Below are 25,954 nucleotides of genomic sequence, written 5' to 3' on the forward strand. Positions count from 1 at the left end.
TTAATTTACGCAATTAATTTATAAGAGTATGGCGTCTACTATCGAGTTGACGTAATATTTTGCATAATATCTTCCACCCATTAGCCAACGTCTTTTAATTAAATTTTTTTTTTTTTTTTTTGACTTACCATATAAATCTCAGTAAATCGGAAGTTTTCAACTTGAACTCTTATCTTATTATGCAATCATGCCGATCTTGGTAGACCGTTATTTTTTGCCAGTAAAAGGGAAGATAAAAATATGTATAAAATAATTATTACTTTTTATATAAAAAACGTAAAAATTTGGCATAATAATACAGTTATTTAATGGGAGGGCAAGTCACACCTACAGGGTGAACGATATTTTTACCCAATAATTATAATTTATGAATATAAATATAATAATTTTTAAGGGGCGGAAAATGTAAAAAAAATCTTTTTTTTTTTTGAGAAATAAAGATGAATGCAACGAATCATATTAGATATAATAACTTCATAACCAATCAAATATATTCCTGCTAAGGAAAAGCCGGGGGTGATTTTAATTTGTAAAAGTAGATTTTATATCCGGGTTAAACTTTTTATGGATACAAAGTTACAAACAAAATAGTCCCGGTAATTTGAAAAAAATTTTCTTTTTTGAGAAATTAAACCGTGATTTACACAATTAACATTAATTTACATTTTACATGATTTACATTATTGTACCACCACGCGTTCGAAATCGTCTGTGCATATTAAATATTCTATCTTTCAACGCGCGTTAAAAAATTGATAAAAGTAATATCAAGTAATTTATTTATAAATTGAGTAAATATCTAAAACCTTAAAATATAAATAAGTAAAAATTCTTAGATATAAAAACTTAAGATTACTTACAATATCTAATCTTGGGGGAGATTAACTAAAATTATTAATTAATTACTAATTATTATTAATTTGAAATCTATTTTACATTACATTACCATAAAAAAATTGTGGGGTAATGATATTTATATGATATTTAATGATCGAAAATAAAATTGGGAACTTAATCCTAAATTTATATTAACTTTAAAAAGATATAAATTTATCTTTATATAGAATTATAGTTATGCATCATTATTTATAAATATAAATATACCCGTTTTTGATTCGTAACTTCTTTTTCACATGATTAGCACAACATATTTTATATATGTAAGTGTGTATATCATATATAAATGCATTTGATTGAAGGGTTTGATTTTTCCGATTTTTCCGATTGAGAATTTTATTTAAAAAATTGTATTCTTTTCTTTTTCGTTATTATTTTCAAATATTGAATCTTTTTGGTACAAGTTATATGCTATTTCTTTAGCAAGAAAATTTATATTTAAAATTACCTTATCCTTATTTTTCAAAGATGGATTCTCCACAATTTCGTTATTTAAATAAAAAAGAATTATCTTATATTTACGAAGGAAATTCTAATAATGTAACACTTTCATCACTTTTAACACTCTCTCATCCTTTTAAATATTCTCAAATAATTCAATCAATTAAATTTAGTTTAAATAGAATTCAACAATATTATCCAATGACGAGATCATATATTTCAATGAAGAATGATAAATGGTGTTTCTGTGAAAAATCATTTATAATTCCTTCTGATTCTTCTTCTTCTTCTCCTATTCCTCAAAATTTTCCTCCTAAACAAATTTCTTCGATCGTAAAATCTGATATATTACAAAATGAAATACCTTTTAATTGGATAAAAATATCCTCTTCAAATGATACTATTTTAAATACATTAGAAAATTTATGTTCACAAGAAATGACAAATGATTTTATAGTAGAAAATAATTTGTGTAGATTCACTTTAGTTACAAGTGAAAATTTTACAAATCCTTCAAATTCACAAATTATTGATACTACAAAAGAAGTTGGTTTTGTATTTTGTTTCCTTCATACGGCATTCGATGGTAAAAATATATTTACCATTACACATGATTTTATTAAAGAATTTAAAAGAATTCTTTCAAATTCTCAAATTAATATGACCTCCGATTTAATTATTGAACAAGAATTAAAAGAAGGTCAAATAAATAATTTAATTTTACCAAAATATCAAACTTTTTATTCAAATTTAATATTTTTTAAGGAAATATTAATTTTAATTGGTTGGTTAATTTATATGAAACCACATAACCTTCCATTTTCAACGTCATCATCATCACAAATTCAATCTCAATTACAATCTGAGAAATCGGAGAAATTTTATCAAAGTAATCAAACAGAAATTAAAACGATTACATATTTTCATACATTAACAAAACAAGAAACTTCAAATTTAATTAAATTTTGTAAAAATCATAAATTTTCTATCACTTCATTATTATCAACTTGTATATCAGAAATAATTTCAACAAAGAATGGTTATAATACAGTATTAGGAGGATTAGCTGTTGATTTAAGACAATTTTTAAATATTTCTAAAAAAATCAATGGAGCATTTAATTCTTCTATATTAATAAGACATCCAAAAGTTGAACATTTATTAAAAGATGAAAATTTCGATAAAAAATTTTATATGAAATATTTAATTAATAGAATTATAATCACTAATGATTCTATACAAAATTCGATGAAATCCGGTTTTATTTTTCATAATTTAAAATTTTTAATTAATGAACCTATTAAGAATAATAATAATAATAATAATAATAATATAATTATTAATGAAGGAGAGGAAATCAAAAATAATTCAATAATCCCTTTAGGTTACGTGTTGTCTAATCTTGGGATTTGTAATCAAAATATTTTTGATAATGATTCTACGGATAACAACATTATTACTGATTGGAATAATGTTTTTTTATCTTCTACTGCAAAATCATCCAGGGGTAGTAATATTGAAGTAACCACCTTAACTTTGAATGATAAAATGTATATTTCTTTTTGTGCTTGTTCTAAATTTATTTCAGATGAGGATTTAAGAGATTTTGCAAATAATGTGCTTGATTTAATAAGGTTCATATGTGAATATATTTCAGAAAAAAATATTGTAAAATAGTTATACGAAATTTTATTATTATTAGTTTTTATCATGTGATTAATTATTTTTGACCAATCAGAGTACATAATAAAGAGTTATAGTGTTTAAAAAAAAAAAATTACCCAAACATTTCGTGTAGTCAAAAAAATGATCACTGGGTCATGTATCTCCCAAAAAATGTCTTTCTCGAAAAATATCCTTCAAGTGAAGTGACAAAAGGTTAGTGTAAGATTAGTTTCTATCAATCGTAATATAAGCACAATTGTGTGTACAACGATCTTTCCTTAAAAATTTTTCGAGATTTCGTTGAAGGAATTTCTTGTGCGATAATAAAATTTCAAACTTTAGCTTTAACACGATTTATCAAATCATTTAAATCATTTTGATAAGGTTTTGGCAATAGTTACATACAAATTTAAAGATTTAGAAATTTGAAAATGAAATGATATCATGAAATAATTATTTTATTAAATTTTTTATTTATAGAATGCTATTCCGCATGTTATAATTTTGGCGTATAGCAGGGATTACACTTAGAAAGGCTTCCTTAAATGATCTCACTGACGCGTAAGTTTAACCTCTGTCAATTTCTACACAAAAAAATTTTAATTCGTTGTATTCCAAATATTTTTATCAAAATACACCAACATTTGACAGAGGATATATCAAAATTAGAGAGATATTTAAGTATAAAGAACTAATAGATATAAAGATTTAAAGATAATGCAATAGTGATATAGATGACATAGATGAGGTTTATTTATTTTATATTTGTTTGTGAATTCAAGTATATAATACATTTTTATTAACAAAATTATCTAAATTTAAATCTATCAGGATAATCCATAATAAATTTAATGAATTCATCATGTAAATTAGGCCATTGCATTTTAATATAATATAGAATATTATCTTTTTCATTATGTCTATTAGTTATAAGAGGGTGTAATAAAGTAATTACAGTTTTTAATGTTGGTTCAAATCCATTTGATATAATATCAACTTTAAATACTTTGATAGCTTCATCAAAAGCTTTAAAACGACATAAAGCTTCTATATAAGAATTAAAATGATTTAAATTTAATATATACTTATCATTTGAATCATTTATAAATAATTTCCAATGTTTTTTTAAAGTTGTAATGTCACCATAAATTCCAATTTGATCCAATAAAACTGAAATAGCAGATGATAAAACTTCACCAGAATATTTTTCATTTAATTCTTCCCATAATTCTAAAGTATTAGATAATTTACCCAATATTCCATATGAGAGCATTAATACAGGAAAATTCCTTATTTTAAAATCTTCATCAGTAAATTTCATCAATTCATTTATCCATTTATATATACCATCTTTATCTTTCTTTTTATTATAATAAATTAATAAAAGTCTAAGATAATATGAATATTCTCGAATATTTATAAATTTAATTAATTCCAATAATTTTTCTGATTTATTTATCATTTCATTTTTCCAATATGATCGCATTAATAAAATAAAAGCATGAGCGGGTGGAATTATTTTTAATTCCATCATTTCTTGTAAAATTCTTTCCGCATATTTCAATCCATCATTCCAAAGAAATCCCACCATTAAAAAATATCCAATATCTGAATTAATTTTAATATCTGATTTTTTTATCATATTAAAAATTGAAGAAATTATAGAATTTTCTATTTTTGATTCAAATAATCCTTTAAATAATTCAAAAAGGATTATAGGATTTGATTTTATATTTTTTGTTGGTATTTCATGATAATATTTTATTGCAATTTTAACTTTTCCTTCTTTAAAAGAATCTTCTATTAATTGTAAATTCTTAAAACCATTTTGATCTAATTCTTTTTCAGCATAAACTGATATCATATCTCTATAAAAAAATGTCAAATTATTAATATTATTCCTCCTTTGTTGTAATATTAATAAATTTTTAAAAATATCATCATTAAATTTTATTCCACCATCTTTAAAAATTTTATAAATTCCTATTATAATATTTTCATTATAATCATTATATTCTTCAATAGTTTGTTTAATTAATAAATCATTAAAAAGATTTAAACAAATATTTTCATTTTTAATTCCAGATGATATCATTCCTTTTAAAAATGGTTTAATTAAAGAATTTTTTTTTTCAGATCTTATTTTTGAATAAAAATTTGTTATCAAATCTTTTAATAAATCATCATTTAATATTATATTATTAATACGATATAAATTTATATTATTCCATAATAATAAAGAAATTTTATAATTATTATAAAATTTTTTATAATCTTTTTCATAATCTTCAAATAATTCAATAAAAACGTGAACTAAATCTATTATTATTTTATCTTTTTGATCAATAAATTTTATTAATTTCATTGCTGTTTCCACTTTTTCATCTTTTATTAAAGAACTTAAAATATTTCTACTACCACCTGGTATTAAATCAACATCATAATCTCGATAAAATTGTTTACTTGTAACATATAATGATAAGATTTTATTTTTTTCTTCTTCAATTATTGCTTTCTCAATTCCATCTTTTAATTTTATTAATATAATTTTTAATCCTTCTTGTCGTAATCGTTTTCTTTGTTTCATTTGTTGATGTAATGATTCTTTTCTATTTATTATATTAATATTTGTTATTATTGATCTCGTTATTAATGAATTTTTCTTCTTTATAATGTATAATGATCCTTTTGTATTGTAAAACTTTTGTGAAAAAGTTTTAACAAAACCTTTAACTAAAATATAAGAGAATGAATTCATTTGAAGAAAATAATGATTGAAGAAAATTGAAGAAAATAGTGATTGAAAAAATGAAAAAAAAAATGAAAAAAAACACGATCGATCTTCATAAATAACGAGTTAGGAAGATCTATTCCTTTTTTGTTATAGTCTCATATTTTTATTTAAATAATAAACATAAACAATGATTTACAATCTTACAATATTTAGAACGATACATTCGATACAATAAAAAAAAAAATACAATAATAATTTAATAATACAATAAATTAAAATGAAATTTTAAGAATTCAATGAAGCAATAGCATCAACTTCAATTTTAACGTCTAATGGTAACCTAGCCACTTCAACGCATGCTCTAGCTGGACGCGCTTCTCCAATAACCTAGTAAAAAAAAAAATTCATTTTACGTTATAAAAGAAAGATAACTTCAATTTTTTAAAGTCAATGGTGTATCCAACAGATTTTTCAATCGTTTATCCAATGACCACATCTGATATAATATTTTAATACGAACCTCTCCATATGCTTTATTCATCACATCAAAGTCATTCATATCTTTGATATAAACCGTTGTTTTAATTAAATTTTGATACGAACATCCTGCCGCTTCTAATACTTTTCCTAAATTTTTCAAAGTTTGAATCTAGGAGAGAAAGTATATATATATATATATATATATTTAAAAACTATCAAAAACATATAAAAAAAAAATTACCACGTAAATCTGAAAATTTACCGTTTGTTCCCTAATATCTTCGCTAACAATTTTGCGTGTTTCTGGATCAAGGGGAATTTGTCCAGATACATAAACAAATCCATTTGTTACGACAGCTTGAGCTAGACCAAACTCATAGTTAGTTAGTTATATCATTTGATAAAATAACTAAAGTAAATTATTATTAAAATAGTTAAATTACAATAAGGTCCAGCGGGGCTAGGAGCTTTATTAGTAGAAACGTAATTAATATTTGTGCTCATTTTAATAGTGCGAGATTAAATTTCTTGAAATTTTTTTTCGTTCCTTTCTTTTTTTATGATTTTTTTTTTATAATGAATTTCTTATTATGTTTGTTACCATCTCTCATTGAGTGAATGAAATGGGTAACGCTAAATTCGGCTTCGTAAATAATCATTTTACATTATCATGTTTGTTTATTTTATTGATTCAATAACCTTCTTGTTACGGAAAAATTAAACCTCGATATGAATCTTTTTTAATATTTATTATCTATCTAAATTCAATTTGCATCTAAGTAAATTTGGTCCGATTACTTTTTACATAATTATTGAATAAGCAGCTTTGATATATAATTTTGTCCAAAAAAAAAATGGCGTTATAAAAACGCCAATAATTAATACTTTTATGTTAAAAAACTTGTAACTGCCCAACTTTATTCGAAATTCATTTTTATTTATTTATTTTATTTATAACTAATTAAAATCTAATCAAAATAACACACACACACAAATATTCAGAGAAAAATAAAATAATATAGACAGGTGTAGAAATAGAAATTTGTAATTAACAATTAAAAGGAAAAAAAAATTTTTTTTTTTTCTATAGACTTCTTTCACTTGGTGAAGATATTTCATTTTCGGAACTTCTAGACGAGCGAATAGTTTCCGATGCAGTAATATATCCGCTTGTTGAAAATTGACTCATACAAGTGAAGTAAACATCATTATCGGTCGAGATTTCATCCGATTGTTTTGATTTCTGGGTTTTACTATAACTGAGTGGAAAAGGAACATATCCTCCATACTATTTATCAATTAGTAAAAAAAAAATTTATTAGTTACTGTGTATGAGAGTTTTGTATATCAAAGTTGCTTACCTTAATGAAAGGATGATTCTATTTAAAAAGAAAGCGATAAAATTAAATAAATAAATATGTATTTTAAATATAAAAATATAATAAAAAAATTAAAGCGATTCTTAACTAATGCTTCTTCGACAGGTAGTCTTTCGTAACTATCTTTATTTAACAAAGAACGAACAAGGTCTTTGGCTGTCTCACTGACTCTATCCCATCTCGGAGAATCCATAGAAATTCTTCCAACTCGGATCTTTGCGGCTATTTCACCTTGTCTATCACCAGTGAAAGGATAACTTCCACTTAAACAAGCATATAAGATCACACCAGTACTCCACATATCAACAGCTTTGTTATACGATCGTTTATTGCTCGATTCGAGAACTTCGGGAGCAACTATTTTAAGGAAAGTTAAGTATATTCATAAAAACATATTATTGTATGAATTGAAAAAAAAAAAATTATTTACCATATAAGATGGTTCCACATCTGGTTTGCATAGTAGAGTAGTCTATATTAAGCAATTTTGATAGGCCAAAATCAGACACTTTAATTCTTAACCCTTTTTTGCTTGGCATTAAAATATTTTCAGGTTTTAAATCCCGATGAACGATTTTTCGATCGTGAAGATACTAAAAAAAGGATTATAAGATTAATATAACGTTCATACTTTAATTTACCCTACACTCAAACATTACCTTGATCGCACTTAATAATTGCACAAAAACCATACGAATTTCTTCTTCAGACAATAATCGACTTTTGAATAGATCGAAGAATTCTCCATCCTCTACACTATTAATTTTAAATGTTACGTTTGATTATTGAGATTAATATAAATAGTACTTAAAATATTACCACTTACTATTCAATAACAAGATAGATCTTTTCGGGTTCATCAAAATATTCAAAGATCTTTATCAAGTTCTCCTAAAAAAAAAATTATATAAATTTATATTTAATGACCCTTCATTTATCAATGATCAATATATATAATTATTACTTACATGTGCTAAACCATTTAATATTTGAATTTCAGATTGAATCATCTTAATCTGTGTTTGAACTTCTTTACTAAATTTGGGTTTTTCTAATACTTTAACCGCATAATTGCTTCCGTCACATAAACGTTTCGCAATGTGAACAGAGGAAAAATGACCTCTTCCAAGTAAACGACCAAGCCTATATACTTTATCAAATTTCTTAATATATTTATTTTTATATATATATAAAAATAAACTTAAGTATTATAAAAGATTGTAATGTATTTTATTTGAATAAATAATAACTTACTCCATTAGTCCTGAGATTAACAACGTCAAGTTCATCTATACAAAAAAAAATTAAAAATATTATAAGTAATAAATTATGAAAGTTAGGAATAAGTATAATACTTACAAGTGTAAAGACCACTTGCTACTCTTGACCCGGGAAATGATATCTCAGAACGGTTTCTAATCACTGCAGTAGAAGAATGTTTATCGTCACGTTTTATTAAGACTCCATCTACCATCGTACCCGAGTTGCTAATATACCGATATGGAAGAAATGTTTATAATGATACCGATCAGGAAACCAAAAAACGCTATATAAAATATTATACCTAATATCTTCAAGAATAATCTTTGTTGATGTTACGTCAGTAGAATCAGTAAAATTTTCCTAAAATCGAAAAGAAAAATAAACTAAAACATAAATAAATCATTATTTCGTCATTTATAAAATTTTATTGTTAAATTTTTATATTACTTACAATTCTTATAAGGCAATGACTATCGTTTATGTGTGGGTCAATTGGTAGTTGCTAAAAGTAAAAAATCATTTAGAAACATAATAACATGAATGATTTTATAATAAATAAAATAAATTTATGTTACATGGTGAGTTGGAGCACTATCAGGGAATTTGCCGAGACAGTTAAAAGTTTCGGTAAGAAAGATATAAGGTAAATGTAAACTATCCAAGTTGTTCACTGGTTTAAGTATTGCCCAAGTATTTTGTGGATAACTTATAATTCCCGGGTCGCGGTTCTCAAGAACAAGCGTGGTCGGACGTTTCGGCTTCCTCGTGGCATTTCTCGAAAGTGCCTTCGGTGTTTTCGAAAATTTTGGCATTTCTGATAAATAATAAAATATTAGGTTATAAATACGCGTCATTATTTGAAAAGAAAAATAAAATTAAGTACCTTTTTAACACAGTATATCAACAAAAAAAAATAAAATAAAATAAAATAAAATAAAAATAAAAATAAATAAAAAAAAAGGGGGGTCAATACAAAATATTATAGAGGATGAGAGAAAAAGAAGAAATTCAGATAAACCATCGAAAAGATTGTAACTAAGCGGGTTATTTTATATTCACTCTTCAAGTGGAATCTATGATAACAAAAATATCATCAGAACCGTGGGAATCAAAATCAACTCAAATCAACAATCACCAAAACTGCTATATAAGGAATGAGTCACTATACTCTCTCTCATAGGTACGAGATCACTAAAAAGACAATGGACAATCAGCAATTTACTTTTATGTAAATGCTAAATAATATGGTATCTTTCTTTATCAGGAATCCTAACAGTTTGTTTATACAGATAAGTCCGATAACAAAAAAAATGTTCTCTTGGAAGTTGGAATTTTTTCTCCTTTTATAATGATTATTTTATAAAAATTTTTCATTAAGATGACTTTCTAATCGTAATACTTGATTTGTTTGACTTACCTCTTTATTAAATATGACATTTTATCGGCAAACAAATTTGTTATCAGATACCGTTGTTTGAATTCAAATACCGATTGTTCAAAAGTATATTGTACTAAATTCTTATTTTGGTAAGTATACAAAAAATAAGGAAAATCACGAATTTCCTATCTTATAAAGAAATAAGGAAAGTCATTGGTACAGTATTACATAAACTATTCCTATCTCATCCACAATCATATTTTTATGGAGTAATGAAAAAAAGCGAGCGAAAAAAAATTCAACCGATAATTCCGGTAATTTCTTGAGTAATTGTTTATAATCATATAATCGTAAATATCATTAAATATTAATAAATTTAGAAAATCATTTTTCTGTTAAATTCCATAAAAAATAGTTGATAAACCTGTAATTGTCAACTTTTAAAGTTTATTTGTGATGCTTATCTTGAAAATTCATCGTTTGTCATGAGTCATTTCACCGATGATCTGATTATCTATGATCGATAACTGAAAAAGATACCGATATGATACCGTATTTTGTATGTGTGTTTGTGTTTCATACGTAATTTCAACTAAATGTTTAAATGGTTATTATATTATAATTTTTTATTTTAATGTAAATTGCAACTTGGTTGATCTTTTTTTAATTTTTAATTTTCGTCCCTGATATTCTCTTTTGACCAGCCTTTTTTTTTCTCTCACCAACATCTAGATTACTATTAATCTTTTTTGGGTTTAACCGGGGACATCGGATTTTCTTTTTTGTTATATCATTTGTCGTTTGTTTTGTAAATATTACCCCATAATATATATAATTAACACATGTCGATCCAGGAAAACACCCCTTATATTACTTAACGTCAAATATACAATAGTATAATGAGTCAAAAAAAAGTAATAGAAATCATGGAATTTGGGGAAAAAATCATGCGAAAGTTGTAGACAAATGGATCATGAGAACAAAAAAAAAATCCTTTTAAAGAACAACGGTGATATAATATACGAAAATTTTCCGTGTTACATTCCCAAGTTTGGTTTAGTTGATTTTTAATCAGAAAAAATCATTTTTCTCATACAACCATTTCCTATATAGATTCAATAAAGATTATCATTATTATATTCATTTTTAAAATAGTGTCAATCACTTTTTTTTTTTGACATTGGCGATTCTTTTTATAGTGAGTAAAGGTGAGAATTTTTTTTTATCTTTGAATATGATTGATAGATAAAAAAACAATCATTATAGAAGTATTTATATATTTAAATTTAACCTTATTTATATGTTATTATTTATATTTTAAGTTTAGTTTAAAGCAAATAAATAACATCATAACTGAAATAAGTTTTTTTGTAAATATTATTTATATGTAAATAGGAAATGTAATATAAGTAATAAAGAATCAAATATTGTAATTTTAGTCTAATTTGGTAATTGGGTTTATATTAACTATAATTAATCAAATGATATTTAAATCAGAATAATATTATAAAATTATATTTTAAAAATATTACTTATTGTTATTACATATGAATGATAATTGGTTTTTACATAATATAACAGATAGATATTAACTAATCTTTACTAAAATTTAGCAACTAAATTAATTTTTTTGCAATATACTTTTATTTTACAATTTACATCATTTATATACTTTGAAAATAATTACATTTTATAAAATTTTATAAAACTAAAATTAAGTTAATTTTAACCTTTAATCTTGATTTTTCAAATATTAAAATAGTTAAATTAGATGTTAAATGATCATCTATAATTATTAAAAAAATAATAAAAAGTATTTTGAAAATATTTTAATATTCAATAATTAGAATTTAATAATTTATAATTCATTTAAAAGTTTTAATTAAAATAGATCAAATAATAATAAAATTATATCAATGGTATCAATATTGTATTTTACTTTAAATTTTAGATATTTTTTTTATTTAGATTTCAATATTTTTTATATTATTAAATTGAATTTTTCTAATTATTATCAAAGGTAATGATCACTAATAACTTGAAATTATGATAATTGGCCAGTATTAAAAAAATATAGTGCTGGTAAAAATTGATAATTTTAGCCAATAGTGATGATCATTCCTGGCAATTTAAAATAAAAATCTACTAAATTTGATTTATTAAAAAGAATTTAAAATATTTAAATTTTTATAATTTAATATTATATTATCAAATATATTCTAGTAATATTTAAACAATAAAAATGTAATTTAACTAAATATCATATCCCTTAAACTGTAGAAACTAAAATTAATTTTAAAAATTTTTGAATTTTTAAAATATCTTAAGATCTAGTAATCATAGAAAGATGAAATTATATTTATTAGATTCCTCTTATTAAGGCGCATTTAATGGTAATAAAATCATAACTCTAAAATTGATAAATAAAAAGTTATATTAATTTATAAATTTTTAGTTTAGATTTTATAAGTTATCTTGTCATATAATATTTGTAGAAAGATAATTTTATTTCTATCAGATTCTTCTCATTAAGGCACATTAAATAGTGGTAATTTTATATTTCTAAGGTTAATGGATAAAAAAATATTTCAATTTAAAAATTTAACTACTATTTGTTATAATTTGTTGATCATTTACTTTTAAAAAATCATTAATCAAATTGAACTTCTTTTTGATTTTTACTTAGAAAATACTATAGAATTTATTACAAAAATATTGGTTTACATAATAAAATATTTTAAGGTATTTAAAAGTGTCTTTAATTAAAAAATAAAATTGCAGGCAAATTTGGTTGCAAAATAGTTTAAGGGATAATTGACTAATTTTAATATTAGTAATATTATTTTACAATTATTTAAATATATATATATTGTTAAATTTAATAAAATTTGAAATTTGGAATTGGGATTTAGAATTTGGAATTTAAATTAATTAAAATTTGAAATTTGGAATTTAGTACTATATAAAAATTTGTAATTTATTAAAATTTGAAATTGGCAATTTTCAATTTAGATGACAAGAATCCCAAATATTTAATATATATTGTAAGTTATAATGGATTTTTAATCAAAATCATCTTTTTTTACTAAAATTCAAAAAAACATTTTTTACAAATATTTTGATATTTAGTAATACAATTTTAATGAATATTTTTTTTAATTCAATAAAAATTACAAAAAAAAATTTGACTATTAAATGCTAAAATATTTGCAAAAAATAATTTTTTAAGTTTCAAAAAATAGGCTAATTTACTAAAAATATGATTTATGATTTTAAAAGATATTCAGAATTCTGAATAATATATATATATTTGAAATTAATAATTTTAATTTTATATATAGCATTATTTATTAAGAAATAAAAATCAAATATTAAATAATAATTAATACAAATTTGCATATATAAATTTTTTATAAATTATATTATATGTTATAATAAAATTATATAATTTATTTATAAATATTATAATTTGATTGATTATTAAATTTGATAAGAGAAAGTAAAGTAAATTTATATTAAACTGAATATTATATAATATATGTAATTCTCTTAATATAAAAATAAATTTTTAAATAATTACTAATCATTACAAAATAATTACTAACTATTATAAAACAAATAAAACAATTACTAATCATTATAAAAATAATTACTAATCATTATAAAATGATTACCAATCATTATAAAAAATAAATACCAATTATGGTCCGGTGCAAAAAGATTTGTACATCACTAAAAAAGGACAAGATTTACGCCAAAGAAAAATTTTGTAAAACTAAACATAACGGGCTGAGATTTACATATTTATTAGTAAATAATTGCCCGAATTTGCTGATAAAAATTTTTTTTATTGTATGATACTTCCTTCTTCCTTAAAATGAAGTGGCATACCACTAACAGACAACGAAAAACTAATGATAATAAAGTATGCATAATTATCTTCCAAAGGCTAATTTTACAAAAGAAAGTCATCTGAAGCTTAAATTACGCAAGTAAGTTGCTGAAACACTAATTGTACCAAGGGTACAGTTGGGAGCATTGCATTAGACTGGAATAAGTACAGTGATTGCACATTTACACCACATAAAACACTTTGGATGGCCTAATCCAACTTCAAGCATGAAAAACTGGAAGTCAATATTGTTTTTCAAATGAATTACAAAAACTAGAACTATTGGAACTGGTTTAAATGCACAAGAAAATGGTACTATTTTCTTGCATTAAAATAGCAAAACAATATGATCATGAAGTTTTTATATGTCACCTATTATTATGAACTACAGCCAATTGAAAGTGTTTAAGCAGTTGTAAAAGGTGAAATTGTAAGATCCTAAATTATTTCCTGTTTGAAATACACTTTTAAATGCATTAAAAAATGAAGTCAACTTAAAGATTATAATGAATTTTAGAAAAAAGTGCTTAAAATACCAAGGCATATTTTAGTATATTTTGAGGCTAACGAAAATGTCCAATTAATTAATAAAGAATCTAATAATTATAGTGAATCCAATGGTGATGCACAATTTGGTGTAATAATGATATTATAATATTTCTGAATATATACTAATAAGATTTATATTAAAAAAAATGAAATTTAATTTATTAAAAAATTTTTTATTGACATTTATTTTGATGTACAAATCTTTTTGCACCGGACCATATTATAAAATGATTATCAATAGCCATTTATAACTAAATAATATAATTATATTATTTAATTATAAATAGTTTAAATTATAATAAAATAACCTAAATACAGTTAAACCTTTATATAATCACACTCCATATAGTCATATCATATAAAATTCCTCTATATAATTACTAAGGGTGCAAACTTAATGACGTAATGTAATTCTTAATTAAGTCACATCATAGACGTAACTAGGACGTAACTTTAAGAAAAGCATAAGTTTGCATCAAAGTGATTTAATTACTAATTATTTTATAATAAAATGTATAGACGTAATATTATATGACGTAACTTAAGTTAAGTTACGTCATAGACGTAATTAGGATGTAACCCTAAGGAAGAGTTAAGTTTGTATCTCTAATAATTACACCTTTGGGAAGTACCAATATATATAATTAGTATATAAAAAAACCTTTATATAATCACATCATAGTAAAACCTTTAGTCACTAATTTTTGCAGAACTGATTAGGTAACTATATAAAGGTCTGATTGTATAATTAAATAACCTAAATATAATTAAATAAATTAGATATAACTAAATAAACTAAATATAACTAAATAATTTAAATATAATTAAATAATCTAAAGTAATAACCTAAATGTAATTAAATAATCTAATTAAATAATTTAAGTATGCCAATTTTTATACTTTTTTTATTTTTTTTACTAGTATATTTCTTACCTTTGAAATTGCTTTTCTTTACCTTTTCATATTTATTATTTATAATTATGTAATTAGATAACCTAAATACATCTATGACAAATATATCTGTTTTTATTATATATTATACATTAATAAATATTTTCAATTATAGTTTGTGCTAATAAATGCTTATATTTATTCATTTATTAAATAAATATCCGCTTATTGGTAATTATCTGTAGCCATTAAAGTTTCAGATTGTTAAACACTATTAACCTTTCTTTATATCCTTTTTTATTGCTAAAAAGTTAATTGTATTATCACATAAAAAAAATATTGGTATAATAATTTGATGTAAATTTACATTTAAATTTAATTAGTATTATGATATAATTCAGGCTGATTTTTAAAACATATAATTTAAGAAATTAAATTAACATAATAATAACCTGACAATACTTAATACTCTCCTGCCTAATATTATCATAATACTAATAGATCATAGTATTTTTTTTTATTTATATTGTATTTTTTATATAGATTTTTTATTGTCTTTTTAAATATTCTACTAATAATATATTTTTCACTTTTTTAAATGTTTCAAAAAATGAAGTATTTAATCTCTTAAATTTATTATATATACTATATATTGTTTTATTTTATTCTTATTTAATTCAGTTATTTTATCTTTTATTTTTATAATAAAAAGATATATAATACTATATCATTCATATGGGCTGATTTGTCTACCTTTAATTAAAATATTAATTTTATTACATTTTTATTATATAAAATACTATATAATATACAGTAAATTGGAAATGAGTATTAAAAAATTTTTATTTAATGTTATTATACCATAATTTGGTAAATATAAAGCTCCTAACGGTTCGGGCTAAACCGGGGAACCGATCCGAAACTGGCTTAAAATTCGGTTCGGTTCGGTTCGGGTATTAGAACCGAAAAACCGGCAATTCGGTTCAGTTTAATCTGATTTTTATAAAAATGCGAAAAATCGAATAGCCATCCATCTAGTGATCGTACAAAGTTGAGCCATATATCATTGGATTCGTCTCGACGAGACGCGTCGAATGGTGGTAAGATCATGTCTCTAGCATCGATAGATCACACGTTAACCCACGCTAAATGATTTATCAATAATTGGAATTATCAAGCTATCTATCAATGCTAGAGACATGATCTTAGCGTCATTCGACGCGTCTCAGTGAGACGAATCCAATGAATATAAATTCGTCCGTGTACGACCACTGGATGGCGAATAATGTCAAGTTTCGCATTTTTTTAAAATTTTCGAGCGTTAAAAATTAAAAATTCCAATACATGAATTTATTCGCCGTCCAATGGTCGTACAAATATGAATTAGGACTTATTGGATTCGTCTCAATGAGACGAGTCGAATGGTGGTAAGAATACGTCTCTAGCATCGATAGATAGCTTAATAATACCAATTTTTTATAAATTACTTAGCATGAATTAACTTACGATCTATTGATGCTAGAGACATGATCACACCACCATTCGACTCATCTCATCGAGACGAATCCAATGAGTCCTAATTCATATTTGTATGACCATTGGACGGTGAATAAATTCATGTATCAGAATTTTTAATTTTTAACGCTCAAAAATTTTAAAAAAATGCGAAACTTGACATTATTCGCCATCCAGTGGTCGTACACGGACGAATTTATATTCATTGGATTCGTCTCACTGAGACGCGTCGAATGACGCTAAGATCATGTCTCTAGAATCGATAGATAGCTTGATAATTCCAATTATTGATAAATCATTTAGAGCGGGTTAACGTGTGATCTATCGATGCTAGAGACATGATCTTACCACCATTCGACGCGTCTCGTCGAGACGAATCCAATGATATATGGCTCGACTTTGTACGATCACTACATGGACGGCTATTCGATTTTTCGCATTTTTATAAAAATCAGATTAAACTGAACTGAACCGCCGGTTTTTCGGTTCGGTTCTTACGGATTTCGGCTCTAATCCGAACCGTCTATAATCCAGACCAAACCGACCCATTCGGAGCTTTAGGTAAATATTTCTTTTAAATTAATATAATTCTTAGCACTTACTATATATGTTAAAAATTTGTATCTCAACTTAAAACGTAAATATCTCCAGATCTAGTGATCCAATTGGCAAGCTCTTTTTTCGTTCATATAGACCAGATCAAAGGCTTTCCAATGAGCCTAAATTTATAAAAAATGGATCAGTAGATCCCAAGATATTTGCATTTAAGCATGTTAAAAAAGTTCATACCTCAACTTTAAACGCAAATATCTCTGGATCTAATGATTCAATCGGCAAGCTCTTTTTTCGCCTATAAAGTCCAGAACAAGGGCTTTCCAACGAGCCTAAAATTATAGAAAACGGATCAGTGAATCTTGATATATTTGCGTTTAAAGATGGTAATACAAATTCTGACATAAAATAATTATTTTTATTGTTTGAAAATATTTATTATGATACCATCTTTTATATGATATTTTTATTATACTTTTATAAACATTTATAGCTACTAAGGCTATATAAATTTTTATTTTACTTTATATTTTATTAAAATATACTTACTTTTTAATAATATATGTTAAAAATTCCATATATATGAGAAATGGGTTTTTTATTAGTGAAATGGGTTTTTTCACAGCTCTTTTACATTTAATAATTTAAGCTTCGCAAATGTAAATTTTTGTTCAACTTATTATTTAGTCAAATGATCATCAATCAGATGATTTTTTGGTATTACAAAACAATTTTAAGTAACAAAAATTGTGAAAATCAATCAATAATTCTTTTTAATGCAAAGTAGACAAATCAGCCCATATGTTAATTTGGAATTATATAAGTACAAAATTTTTCACCAAAAATATAATACTTTAGCATATTTCTACATAATGATAGTCATATATGTTAGCAATTTTAATTTTAAGAGAATTTCTTAAAAGATTTTGCATTAATGAGAAGATTTGTTATAAAATAATCTTATTCTATATATAAGTTTAATATAAATATAGTATACTATAATATAAAAGCTTTTATTTATACTTACTCTTGACTTCTACTTAATAATCTAATACTTACTTCCTCATTATATCTTTCATATAATTTAATAATTATTACAGTTATAGTTGAAATTTATATACTTTTATAATTATATTACCTATATAACTATAGTTGGATATCATATTTTTTATAATATTTTTATATTCCTTTTATGTTATTTTAAATTTCAACCATAATTTATATACTAATGCAATTTATTTTTTTTGCAATTATTCCAGTTTATTAAATATAGTGAAATTGTTTGAAACTATACAAATTTATAATTTATTTGTTTATTTGAAATAATTGATTTAACAAATTTAGTCTTGTTTACTATTTATAGTAATAAGCATATTAGGCATTAATAATGTGATTGATAGACTTATTGAGCTACTAAAATAATACATAGCAATTGAACTCTTTACTTGAAATAATGTAGCAAACAACCCTAAAAATTAAGTAAAAGTTTAATCTTTTTAATAAATATATAAACAAAAAAAATTTACCAAGTAAATAAATATATAAAAAAATAAAAAATGGTATATAGAAGAATTTGGTAAATATACAAATGAAGGAAGAGTTTAAATTTTTAACAAATATACAAATAAAAAAAAATTATCAAGTAAAATAAGGGCACTGTCAGATATTCTTTGCTGAAACTTGGAGTTTACAATCGATATTGATTAGATATTGCAATGATATCATTACGATATCATTACGATATTTTGATAAAAAATAGATTCGACGTCGTTAAGTTAGTCGTAACTATATTTATTCGACATTGATTAGTTCGATATCTCTGCGATATCGCAGCGATCATTATGCGATGTAAATATTATCACGTAATCACATCGTAGTGATGTCGTATTAACATTGAATTAATATTACAAAAATATTTGACATTTATTTGATATCGTAACCATGTCGTATTAACATTGAATTAATATTACAAAAATATTTGACATTTATTTGATATCGTAACCATGTCGTATTAACATTGAATTAATATTACAAAATATTTGACATTTTATTTGATATCGTAACCACATCGTAGTGATATCATATTAACATCGAATTAATATTGCAAAAATATTTTACATCTATTTGATATCGTAACCACATCGTAGTGATGTCGTATTAACATTGAATTAATATTACAAAATATTTGACATTTTATTTGATATCGTAATCACATCGTATTGATATCATATTAACATCGAATTAATATTCAAAAATATTTTATCTATTTGATATCGTAACCACATCGTAGTGATGTCGTATTAATATTGAATTAATATTACAAAATATTTGACATTTTATTTGATATCGTAACCACATCGTAGTGATATCATATTAACATCGAATTAATATTGCAAAATATTTGACATTTTATTTGATATCGTAACCACATCGTAGCCATATCGTAGTGATATCATATTAACATCGAATTAATATTGCAAAAATATTAAAAATATTTTACATCTATTTGATATCGTAGCCACATCGTAGTGATGTCGTATTAACATTGAATTAATATTACAATTTTATTTGATATCGTAACTACATCATAATAATATCATATTAATATCGAATTAATATTACAAAAAATGTTTTACATTTATTTAATATCGTAACTACATCGTAATGATATTATATTAACACCGAATTAACATCACAAAAATATTTTTATTGTAATATATGTTTATTATTTATTATACATTAATAATAATAATTTTTTATTAGTGGATTATTATGGGTGAGTGGAGTACGTTTCTTTTCTTCCTTTTTTTTTATTCTTTTCTTCTCTTTTTTATTCTTTTCTTCTCGTATGTGAGTGGATGGATACGTCATTTTCAATTTTAAAATATATATATATATATATATAAAAAATAAAAAAAACAATCATGATTAATAAAATGTACTCTTTGTAAAATATATTTAAAATTTAATACATAACCTTGGGATAATAGTTAGAGCAGGTAATTCCGGGATTTTGTAAAGAATAATAAAAATGATAATATTTTTAAGTTAGTTCTTTCTTTAAATTTTTTTGAAAGTGTTTTGTTTCTTAAAATCATAATATTGTAAAAAAATGCTGGTTGCTACGACTGACGGACAACGACAAATTGTCAGGCTACCCCCGGACAAAGTAATTGGAAGGCGGAAAATGCCATAAATATCCAGCCCTATTTTACAACATTTTCTTCCAGGCTAAAGCAAATATTACAAAAGAAATTGCAAATATATTTAACAAGCAATAGATACATGGCCGTTGAAAAATATATTCACACTTCATATTGTAATACCACAGTCTAACAAAGAAATTGCAAATATATTTAACAAGCAATAGATACATGGCCGTTGAAAAATATATTCACATTTATACCACAGTCTAACAAAAAAATACTCAAACCACAACATATTGTAAAAAAAATATGAAAAATACGCGTATATCCTATTTTCATACCTTGCTTAACAGCTCCACTATTTATTTAAAAAACGGCTTTTTTCTCTTTTGTATGTGGGTAGGTGGGTACATTTTTCCTTTCTTTTATTCTTTTCTTTCGTATGTGAGTGGCGGGTACATTTTCTTTTCTTTATTCTTACTTTTATTCTTGCTTTTCGTATGTGGGTGTCTTACTATGTTGAATATATAAACTAAAGTGTCCCAAAGTATTGTTAATATTGTAAAAAGATAATTAAAGTATACTTTAAAAAGAGACGAACTAAAATACCGTAAAGTATTAATATAAAAGACAAGAGAAAAGCGTATTTTTGAAAATAAACAAAAAAAATCTCATTAATAAACGCGAATTTTAGCTATTTTTAGATATCACATGCATGATATCACATGCATGTAATTAAAGTGATTTTAATTGGTTAATTTTAATTTATTATTACATCATGCATATGATTTTATTGGTTAAAATTTTATACGATACAAATTAAAATAATTATTTTATTATATTTATATAATTAATATAATTATATGGCTGTAAAATAAAAATTATTTTTTATCCAAATTCTATTTGTAGTATCAATGATTTGGTAGTTGCACCTTTTACGAGATTACGATTATGAATAAAATGTACTTTTTGAACGTTATCTATTACAGTAATTGGAAAAATACGTCTCCATTTATCTCCTGTTCTTGGAGACGGTAAAGTGGACATTTTAATACTGAATGTTCAACCATAGTATCTTCAAACCAATCTACAACAATAAATGCATAATATTTGTTATTGTTACCCTTATTCGTTGAAAGATACCTTTCGATTATTGCATAAGATTCTTCGCTGATCTTCTTCATAAATTGTGATAAAATCATCGAGATGTAGGTGAACTTTTGAAAGGATACCATTTTCTTCTTCAATCATATATGATGCAAATTTGTACCAACTAATTGAAGAGTTTATAAGTGCCGCCGCCAAACTTCATATCCACATAAGATAAAAACAATTCAGTTTTAAAATTATGTAAAGTTAAAAGAAGTTTATCACGTTCCTGCTTTGGCATTCTTTTTTTTAATGAAATATTGGAAATAAAGTTTACTGGAGATATAACTAAATTAAAAGATTAGTAAATATAAATATCAAACATGTACTATTATATGCAATAAAATACTTACTTTTTGTGTATCATCATCGTAAAATGCCTAAGAAGCTTGTTCTAGTTAAACGGTTCAAAGAATATTTATCTTCTGTAAACATACCAATTTAAAAATAATTGTCCAAAATTTGAATTTGTAAATCCAGTACAAGATCTATTAAATCTTGGATCAATACCACCATCTGCTAAATGTCGAATTGCAAATAAAGTATTGTAACGCTTTAATAAATCTAAATCTATGTTTTTGCAATTAGTTTTTGGTACCATCCCCTTAAAAATACGATGGACCATTTCTTTTATACCAACTTGGGTATTAATAAGTGTTCCAAAGGTTTTACGTACATCAAAAGATGCATATTAACGTGTATGTTTCGTAAATTAACAAAATTTACAAAAACCTATAAAAAGTAAAATATTGTTAATTATTTGAAATTATTCCACATTTCAATATCAAATTTGTAACTATACCTTTCGAAGGATTGAAAACTCTTCTTCAAGACATTGTTGCAATTCCTCATAGCTATCTGATGTAAATTTCTTGTTAAAAACCGCTTTCATAGTTTTTGCAACATGTATCCAACAAGATATAATAATTTTTGGAACTGAACTAACTCGAAATGCATCAATTCTTTATTAATTGCACGGCTGTTTCATTACGTTTCGATACTTCGATTCTTTTAAAAACTGGTTTAACAAAAATGGCATAATCATAGCTAATCTAAGTAAATCCGACATCATAAAACTATTGTAGTGAGTAATCGGATTTGTAAGCGACTATCTTTTTGGAATTTCAAAATTTTTCCAAATTTCGATAAAATTATCTTCTCCCTTCGTGAAAATAATTCACAAGTTAATTTTAGTAGCGTATCTTTTCCTGCACAGTACGTGATAAACATCCGCGGCGTCTGTAAATGTCTTTCCTTTTTAATTTATCTAAAATACTAGGTAATGATCGTAAACCATATTCCGTACGAAAGTTGATCTCTTCTTGGCATTATAGTCTCATGAAATTTTTAAGATTTCTTCGTCTGTAATATGATGATAACGTAATGTTGTTACGATATCCTGATTGTGAGCACTCAATGATTCTTTAGTAGTTTTACAAGTACGACAACCCTTATTTGCATTACGTCTAAATTTATTTTTTAAACAATTTTAATATTGTCATAAAATTATATTATTATATTATTAACTAAGTTGAAAAAATACCTTAGTTACTCCTGTCATATCGTTACCTTGAGGTAAATCTGCCGTAACAATGCCTAAACCAGCAATTATCCATGCATCTTGTCCTTGGACAGTCATCACCTTTCCTTTCTCTAATTCCTTCATTTCTGAAATGAATGGTATCATAAATTCGTCAAATTTTCCTCCAAATGGGATAAACCCAATAACAAAATGGTTCTTTATTAGCTTTCTTTGATGTGCTGGCATATTTCCAAACTGTACATAAACACCACCTAGAGAATGGTATACATTTCTAAATGTACCAAAATCATCGTAATAAAGATCTAAAAACAGCTTATAGATTGGCATAGATGATGATGGTGGATTTCTAATAGAAATGTAATCAGATGGATGTAGGTATGAAAGCTTTACATTACGAACGTGCCAACGGTCATTACATTTATAAATTATTTCACTAATCCGCAATGAACCATCAGGAATATTTTGATGTTCGAAACATCATCAATATAGTTACTTTTTCTAAAATTTGAGAAGTCATTATAATTAAAAATGGTTCGTCTTGTAACCATACTTCACGGTAATAGAATGACGTTGTCTTGGTAACCCTTTTAAATTTCCGGGTAAATCACTATATTCCAAAATTTTTTGAATTCGTAAAATCGATAATATCCATCATGATTTTTTAAAATTGATCTTAATCTTCCAAGTTTTTTTTGACCATTATCATCATGATAGTAAACAAAATCACCAGATCGGTACAATACTATTTATTAAAAATAAATAACTTTAATAAATATTATCAATGATAATAAATTATAATTGTATCAAAGTGTATTAATTTATAACCTTCTGATATTAATATTTCGTGTTGTCCAAAAAGTGGGGATTCCCCCCATAAATTTCCATGCCAAAATTCTGATTTTTCTTCAGAATTAATGCCGGGTCCAAAATACATATGCTTCATTAGCATCGGATTATTAAGAACACGCCATATAATTTCACTAATTGAGAGTTGATACGAAAGTTTTGATCCTCGTGAGGTTGATGGAGTTTTTTTGGTGAAATTTTAATAGACTTTGTTATTATTGGTAGGAGAGGAAGACGTTTTCTCCATGATTGGAATCTTCGGATATTTTTTACCAGCATGGGTAGGTTCAAATTGAGAATTGTGAATGATATCGACAAGATCTTCATATGCTTTCGTAGAAACATTATGTTTCTGAAGCCAGCAAAATAATGCCGTAGTTGTATAATTATCAAAGTACGGTGCAAATTGACCATTGCGAACGGTATCTTGTCTTCATCTAACGCTTCAACGATTTGATGTATTTCTTCCTCTTCGTTATTACGTTCCTCTTCATCGTTATTACGTTCCTCTTCATCGTTATTACGTTCCTCTTCATCGTTATTACGTTCCTCTTCATCGTAATTACGTTCCTCTTCATCGTTATTACGTTCCTCTTCCACTTGATTATTATTATCATCATTATTACCTTCATCCTCCTCCTCTTCGTCATTGTTTTCATTATTATCTTCCTCCTCTTCCTCCTCTTCATAATTGTATTCGTTATCACTTTCTTCTTCCTTTTCAGTATCAGATGAATTGACATTATCTTGCGAAAATATCATCTCATCATTGTAGTCTTGAGGATTAATTGATCCATATGCATTATCGTCATCATTAATGTCTTGAAAACTTAAATCATCTTTATGATTATACTGAAAGTCCATGTCATCGTTATCATTATCAGGTGAACGTACAGGCGAACGAATTGCCACTCTCTCGTCAGAATCTGTTGTCTCATTAGGTTTGCTGTAAGAAAACCGATTTCGAATTCGAATTGGCTCTATTGGCTTGTTGTGACTATATCGTCTTCTCATTTTTATAACAATTTAAAATAATTCAAATTTAATTAGAACATAATTACCAGTGGTACCACTACCACAGTATCTGTTATAAATTCAATTAGAACTAAATTTATTAAATACTATTAGTGTGTCGGCAAAAAAAAAATGCAATTAAGTAATCAATTCGGTTAAATTACTGCCGATTTGGCTACACAAAATTTAGGGTCAATTATACCGGTTAATGACAATTGGTATGACAAATAATATTATCGAAAATAGTCATTTATTGAATCAGAAAATAAAATAAAATATATAATAATATAAAACATAATAATAAAATAAAATAAAACATATAATAATATAAACATAATAATAATTAAATAAAATAAAACATATAATAAAATAAAACATATAATAATAAAATAAAATAAAACATAATATTAAAATAAAATAAAACATAATAATAAAATAAAATAAAATATATTAAAATAATAAAATAAAAAATAAAAAATCAATGACGTCGGTGAGCAGCGCGCTCGGTGAGTAGGGGAGATCGAGAACGAGAGCGCCTCCTGCTCTCGGTGAGAGATCGAGAACGAGAGCGCCTGCGCTCTCGGTGGTAGTAGGGGATCGGGAGCGAGAGCGCCTGCGCT

The 25,954-nt window shown here is 24.5% G+C and overlaps 5 protein-coding genes across 5 annotated transcripts; 1 reads left to right on the forward strand and 4 right to left on the reverse strand.

Moving 5' to 3' along the window:
* Nucleotides 1–1,365: 1,365 nt before the first annotated feature.
* On the forward strand, nt 1,366–3,918 carry OCT59_020765 (uncharacterized protein; the record flags this gene model as incomplete). Its single annotated transcript, XM_066149387.1, has 5 exons — nt 1,366–2,972; nt 3,137–3,216; nt 3,484–3,564; nt 3,655–3,751; nt 3,835–3,918. The coding sequence occupies 3 exons, from the start codon at nt 1,366–1,368 to the stop codon at nt 3,516–3,518; spliced, it is 1,722 nt and encodes a 573-aa protein (XP_065990297.1). The 3' UTR covers nt 3,519–3,564; nt 3,655–3,751; nt 3,835–3,918.
* Nucleotides 3,736–5,761, reverse strand: OCT59_020766 (uncharacterized protein; the record flags this gene model as incomplete). Its single annotated transcript, XM_025321489.2, has 1 exon — nt 3,736–5,761. One exon carries the CDS (start codon nt 5,759–5,761, stop codon nt 3,812–3,814), a length of 1,950 nt encoding a protein of 649 aa, XP_025168704.2. The 3' UTR covers nt 3,736–3,811.
* Nucleotides 5,762–5,858: 97 nt separating this feature from the next.
* On the reverse strand, nt 5,859–6,745 carry OCT59_020767 (uncharacterized protein). The gene is made up of 4 exons (XM_025321488.2): nt 6,661–6,745; nt 6,480–6,580; nt 6,258–6,386; nt 5,859–6,124 (listed from the first exon to the last, which is right to left on the reverse strand). The coding sequence occupies exons 1-4, from the start codon at nt 6,719–6,721 to the stop codon at nt 6,023–6,025; spliced, it is 393 nt and encodes a 130-aa protein (XP_025168703.1). The 5' UTR covers nt 6,722–6,745; the 3' UTR covers nt 5,859–6,022.
* A 388-nt stretch (nt 6,746–7,133) lies between these two features.
* On the reverse strand, nt 7,134–9,761 carry OCT59_020768 (uncharacterized protein). Its single transcript, XM_025321487.2, has 13 exons — nt 9,743–9,761; nt 9,435–9,673; nt 9,311–9,361; nt 9,161–9,219; nt 8,956–9,083; nt 8,851–8,885; nt 8,565–8,759; nt 8,423–8,487; nt 8,256–8,352; nt 8,027–8,189; nt 7,685–7,953; nt 7,579–7,596; nt 7,134–7,505 (listed from the first exon to the last, which is right to left on the reverse strand). Exons 2-13 carry the CDS (start codon nt 9,669–9,671, stop codon nt 7,302–7,304), a joined length of 1,521 nt encoding a protein of 506 aa, XP_025168702.1. The 5' UTR covers nt 9,672–9,673; nt 9,743–9,761; the 3' UTR covers nt 7,134–7,301.
* A 14,758-nt stretch (nt 9,762–24,519) lies between these two features.
* On the reverse strand, nt 24,520–25,334 carry OCT59_020769 (uncharacterized protein; the record flags this gene model as incomplete). Its single annotated transcript, XM_066149388.1, has 2 exons — nt 24,520–24,672; nt 24,732–25,334. 2 exons carry the CDS (start codon nt 25,332–25,334, stop codon nt 24,520–24,522), a joined length of 756 nt encoding a protein of 251 aa, XP_065990298.1.
* Nucleotides 25,335–25,954: the final 620 nt, after the last annotated feature.

This window comes from Rhizophagus irregularis, chromosome 3, assembly GCF_026210795.1.
Source record: "Rhizophagus irregularis chromosome 3, complete sequence".
In the NCBI taxonomy this organism is placed as follows: Eukaryota; Fungi; Glomeromycota; class Glomeromycetes; order Glomerales; family Glomeraceae; genus Rhizophagus; species Rhizophagus irregularis.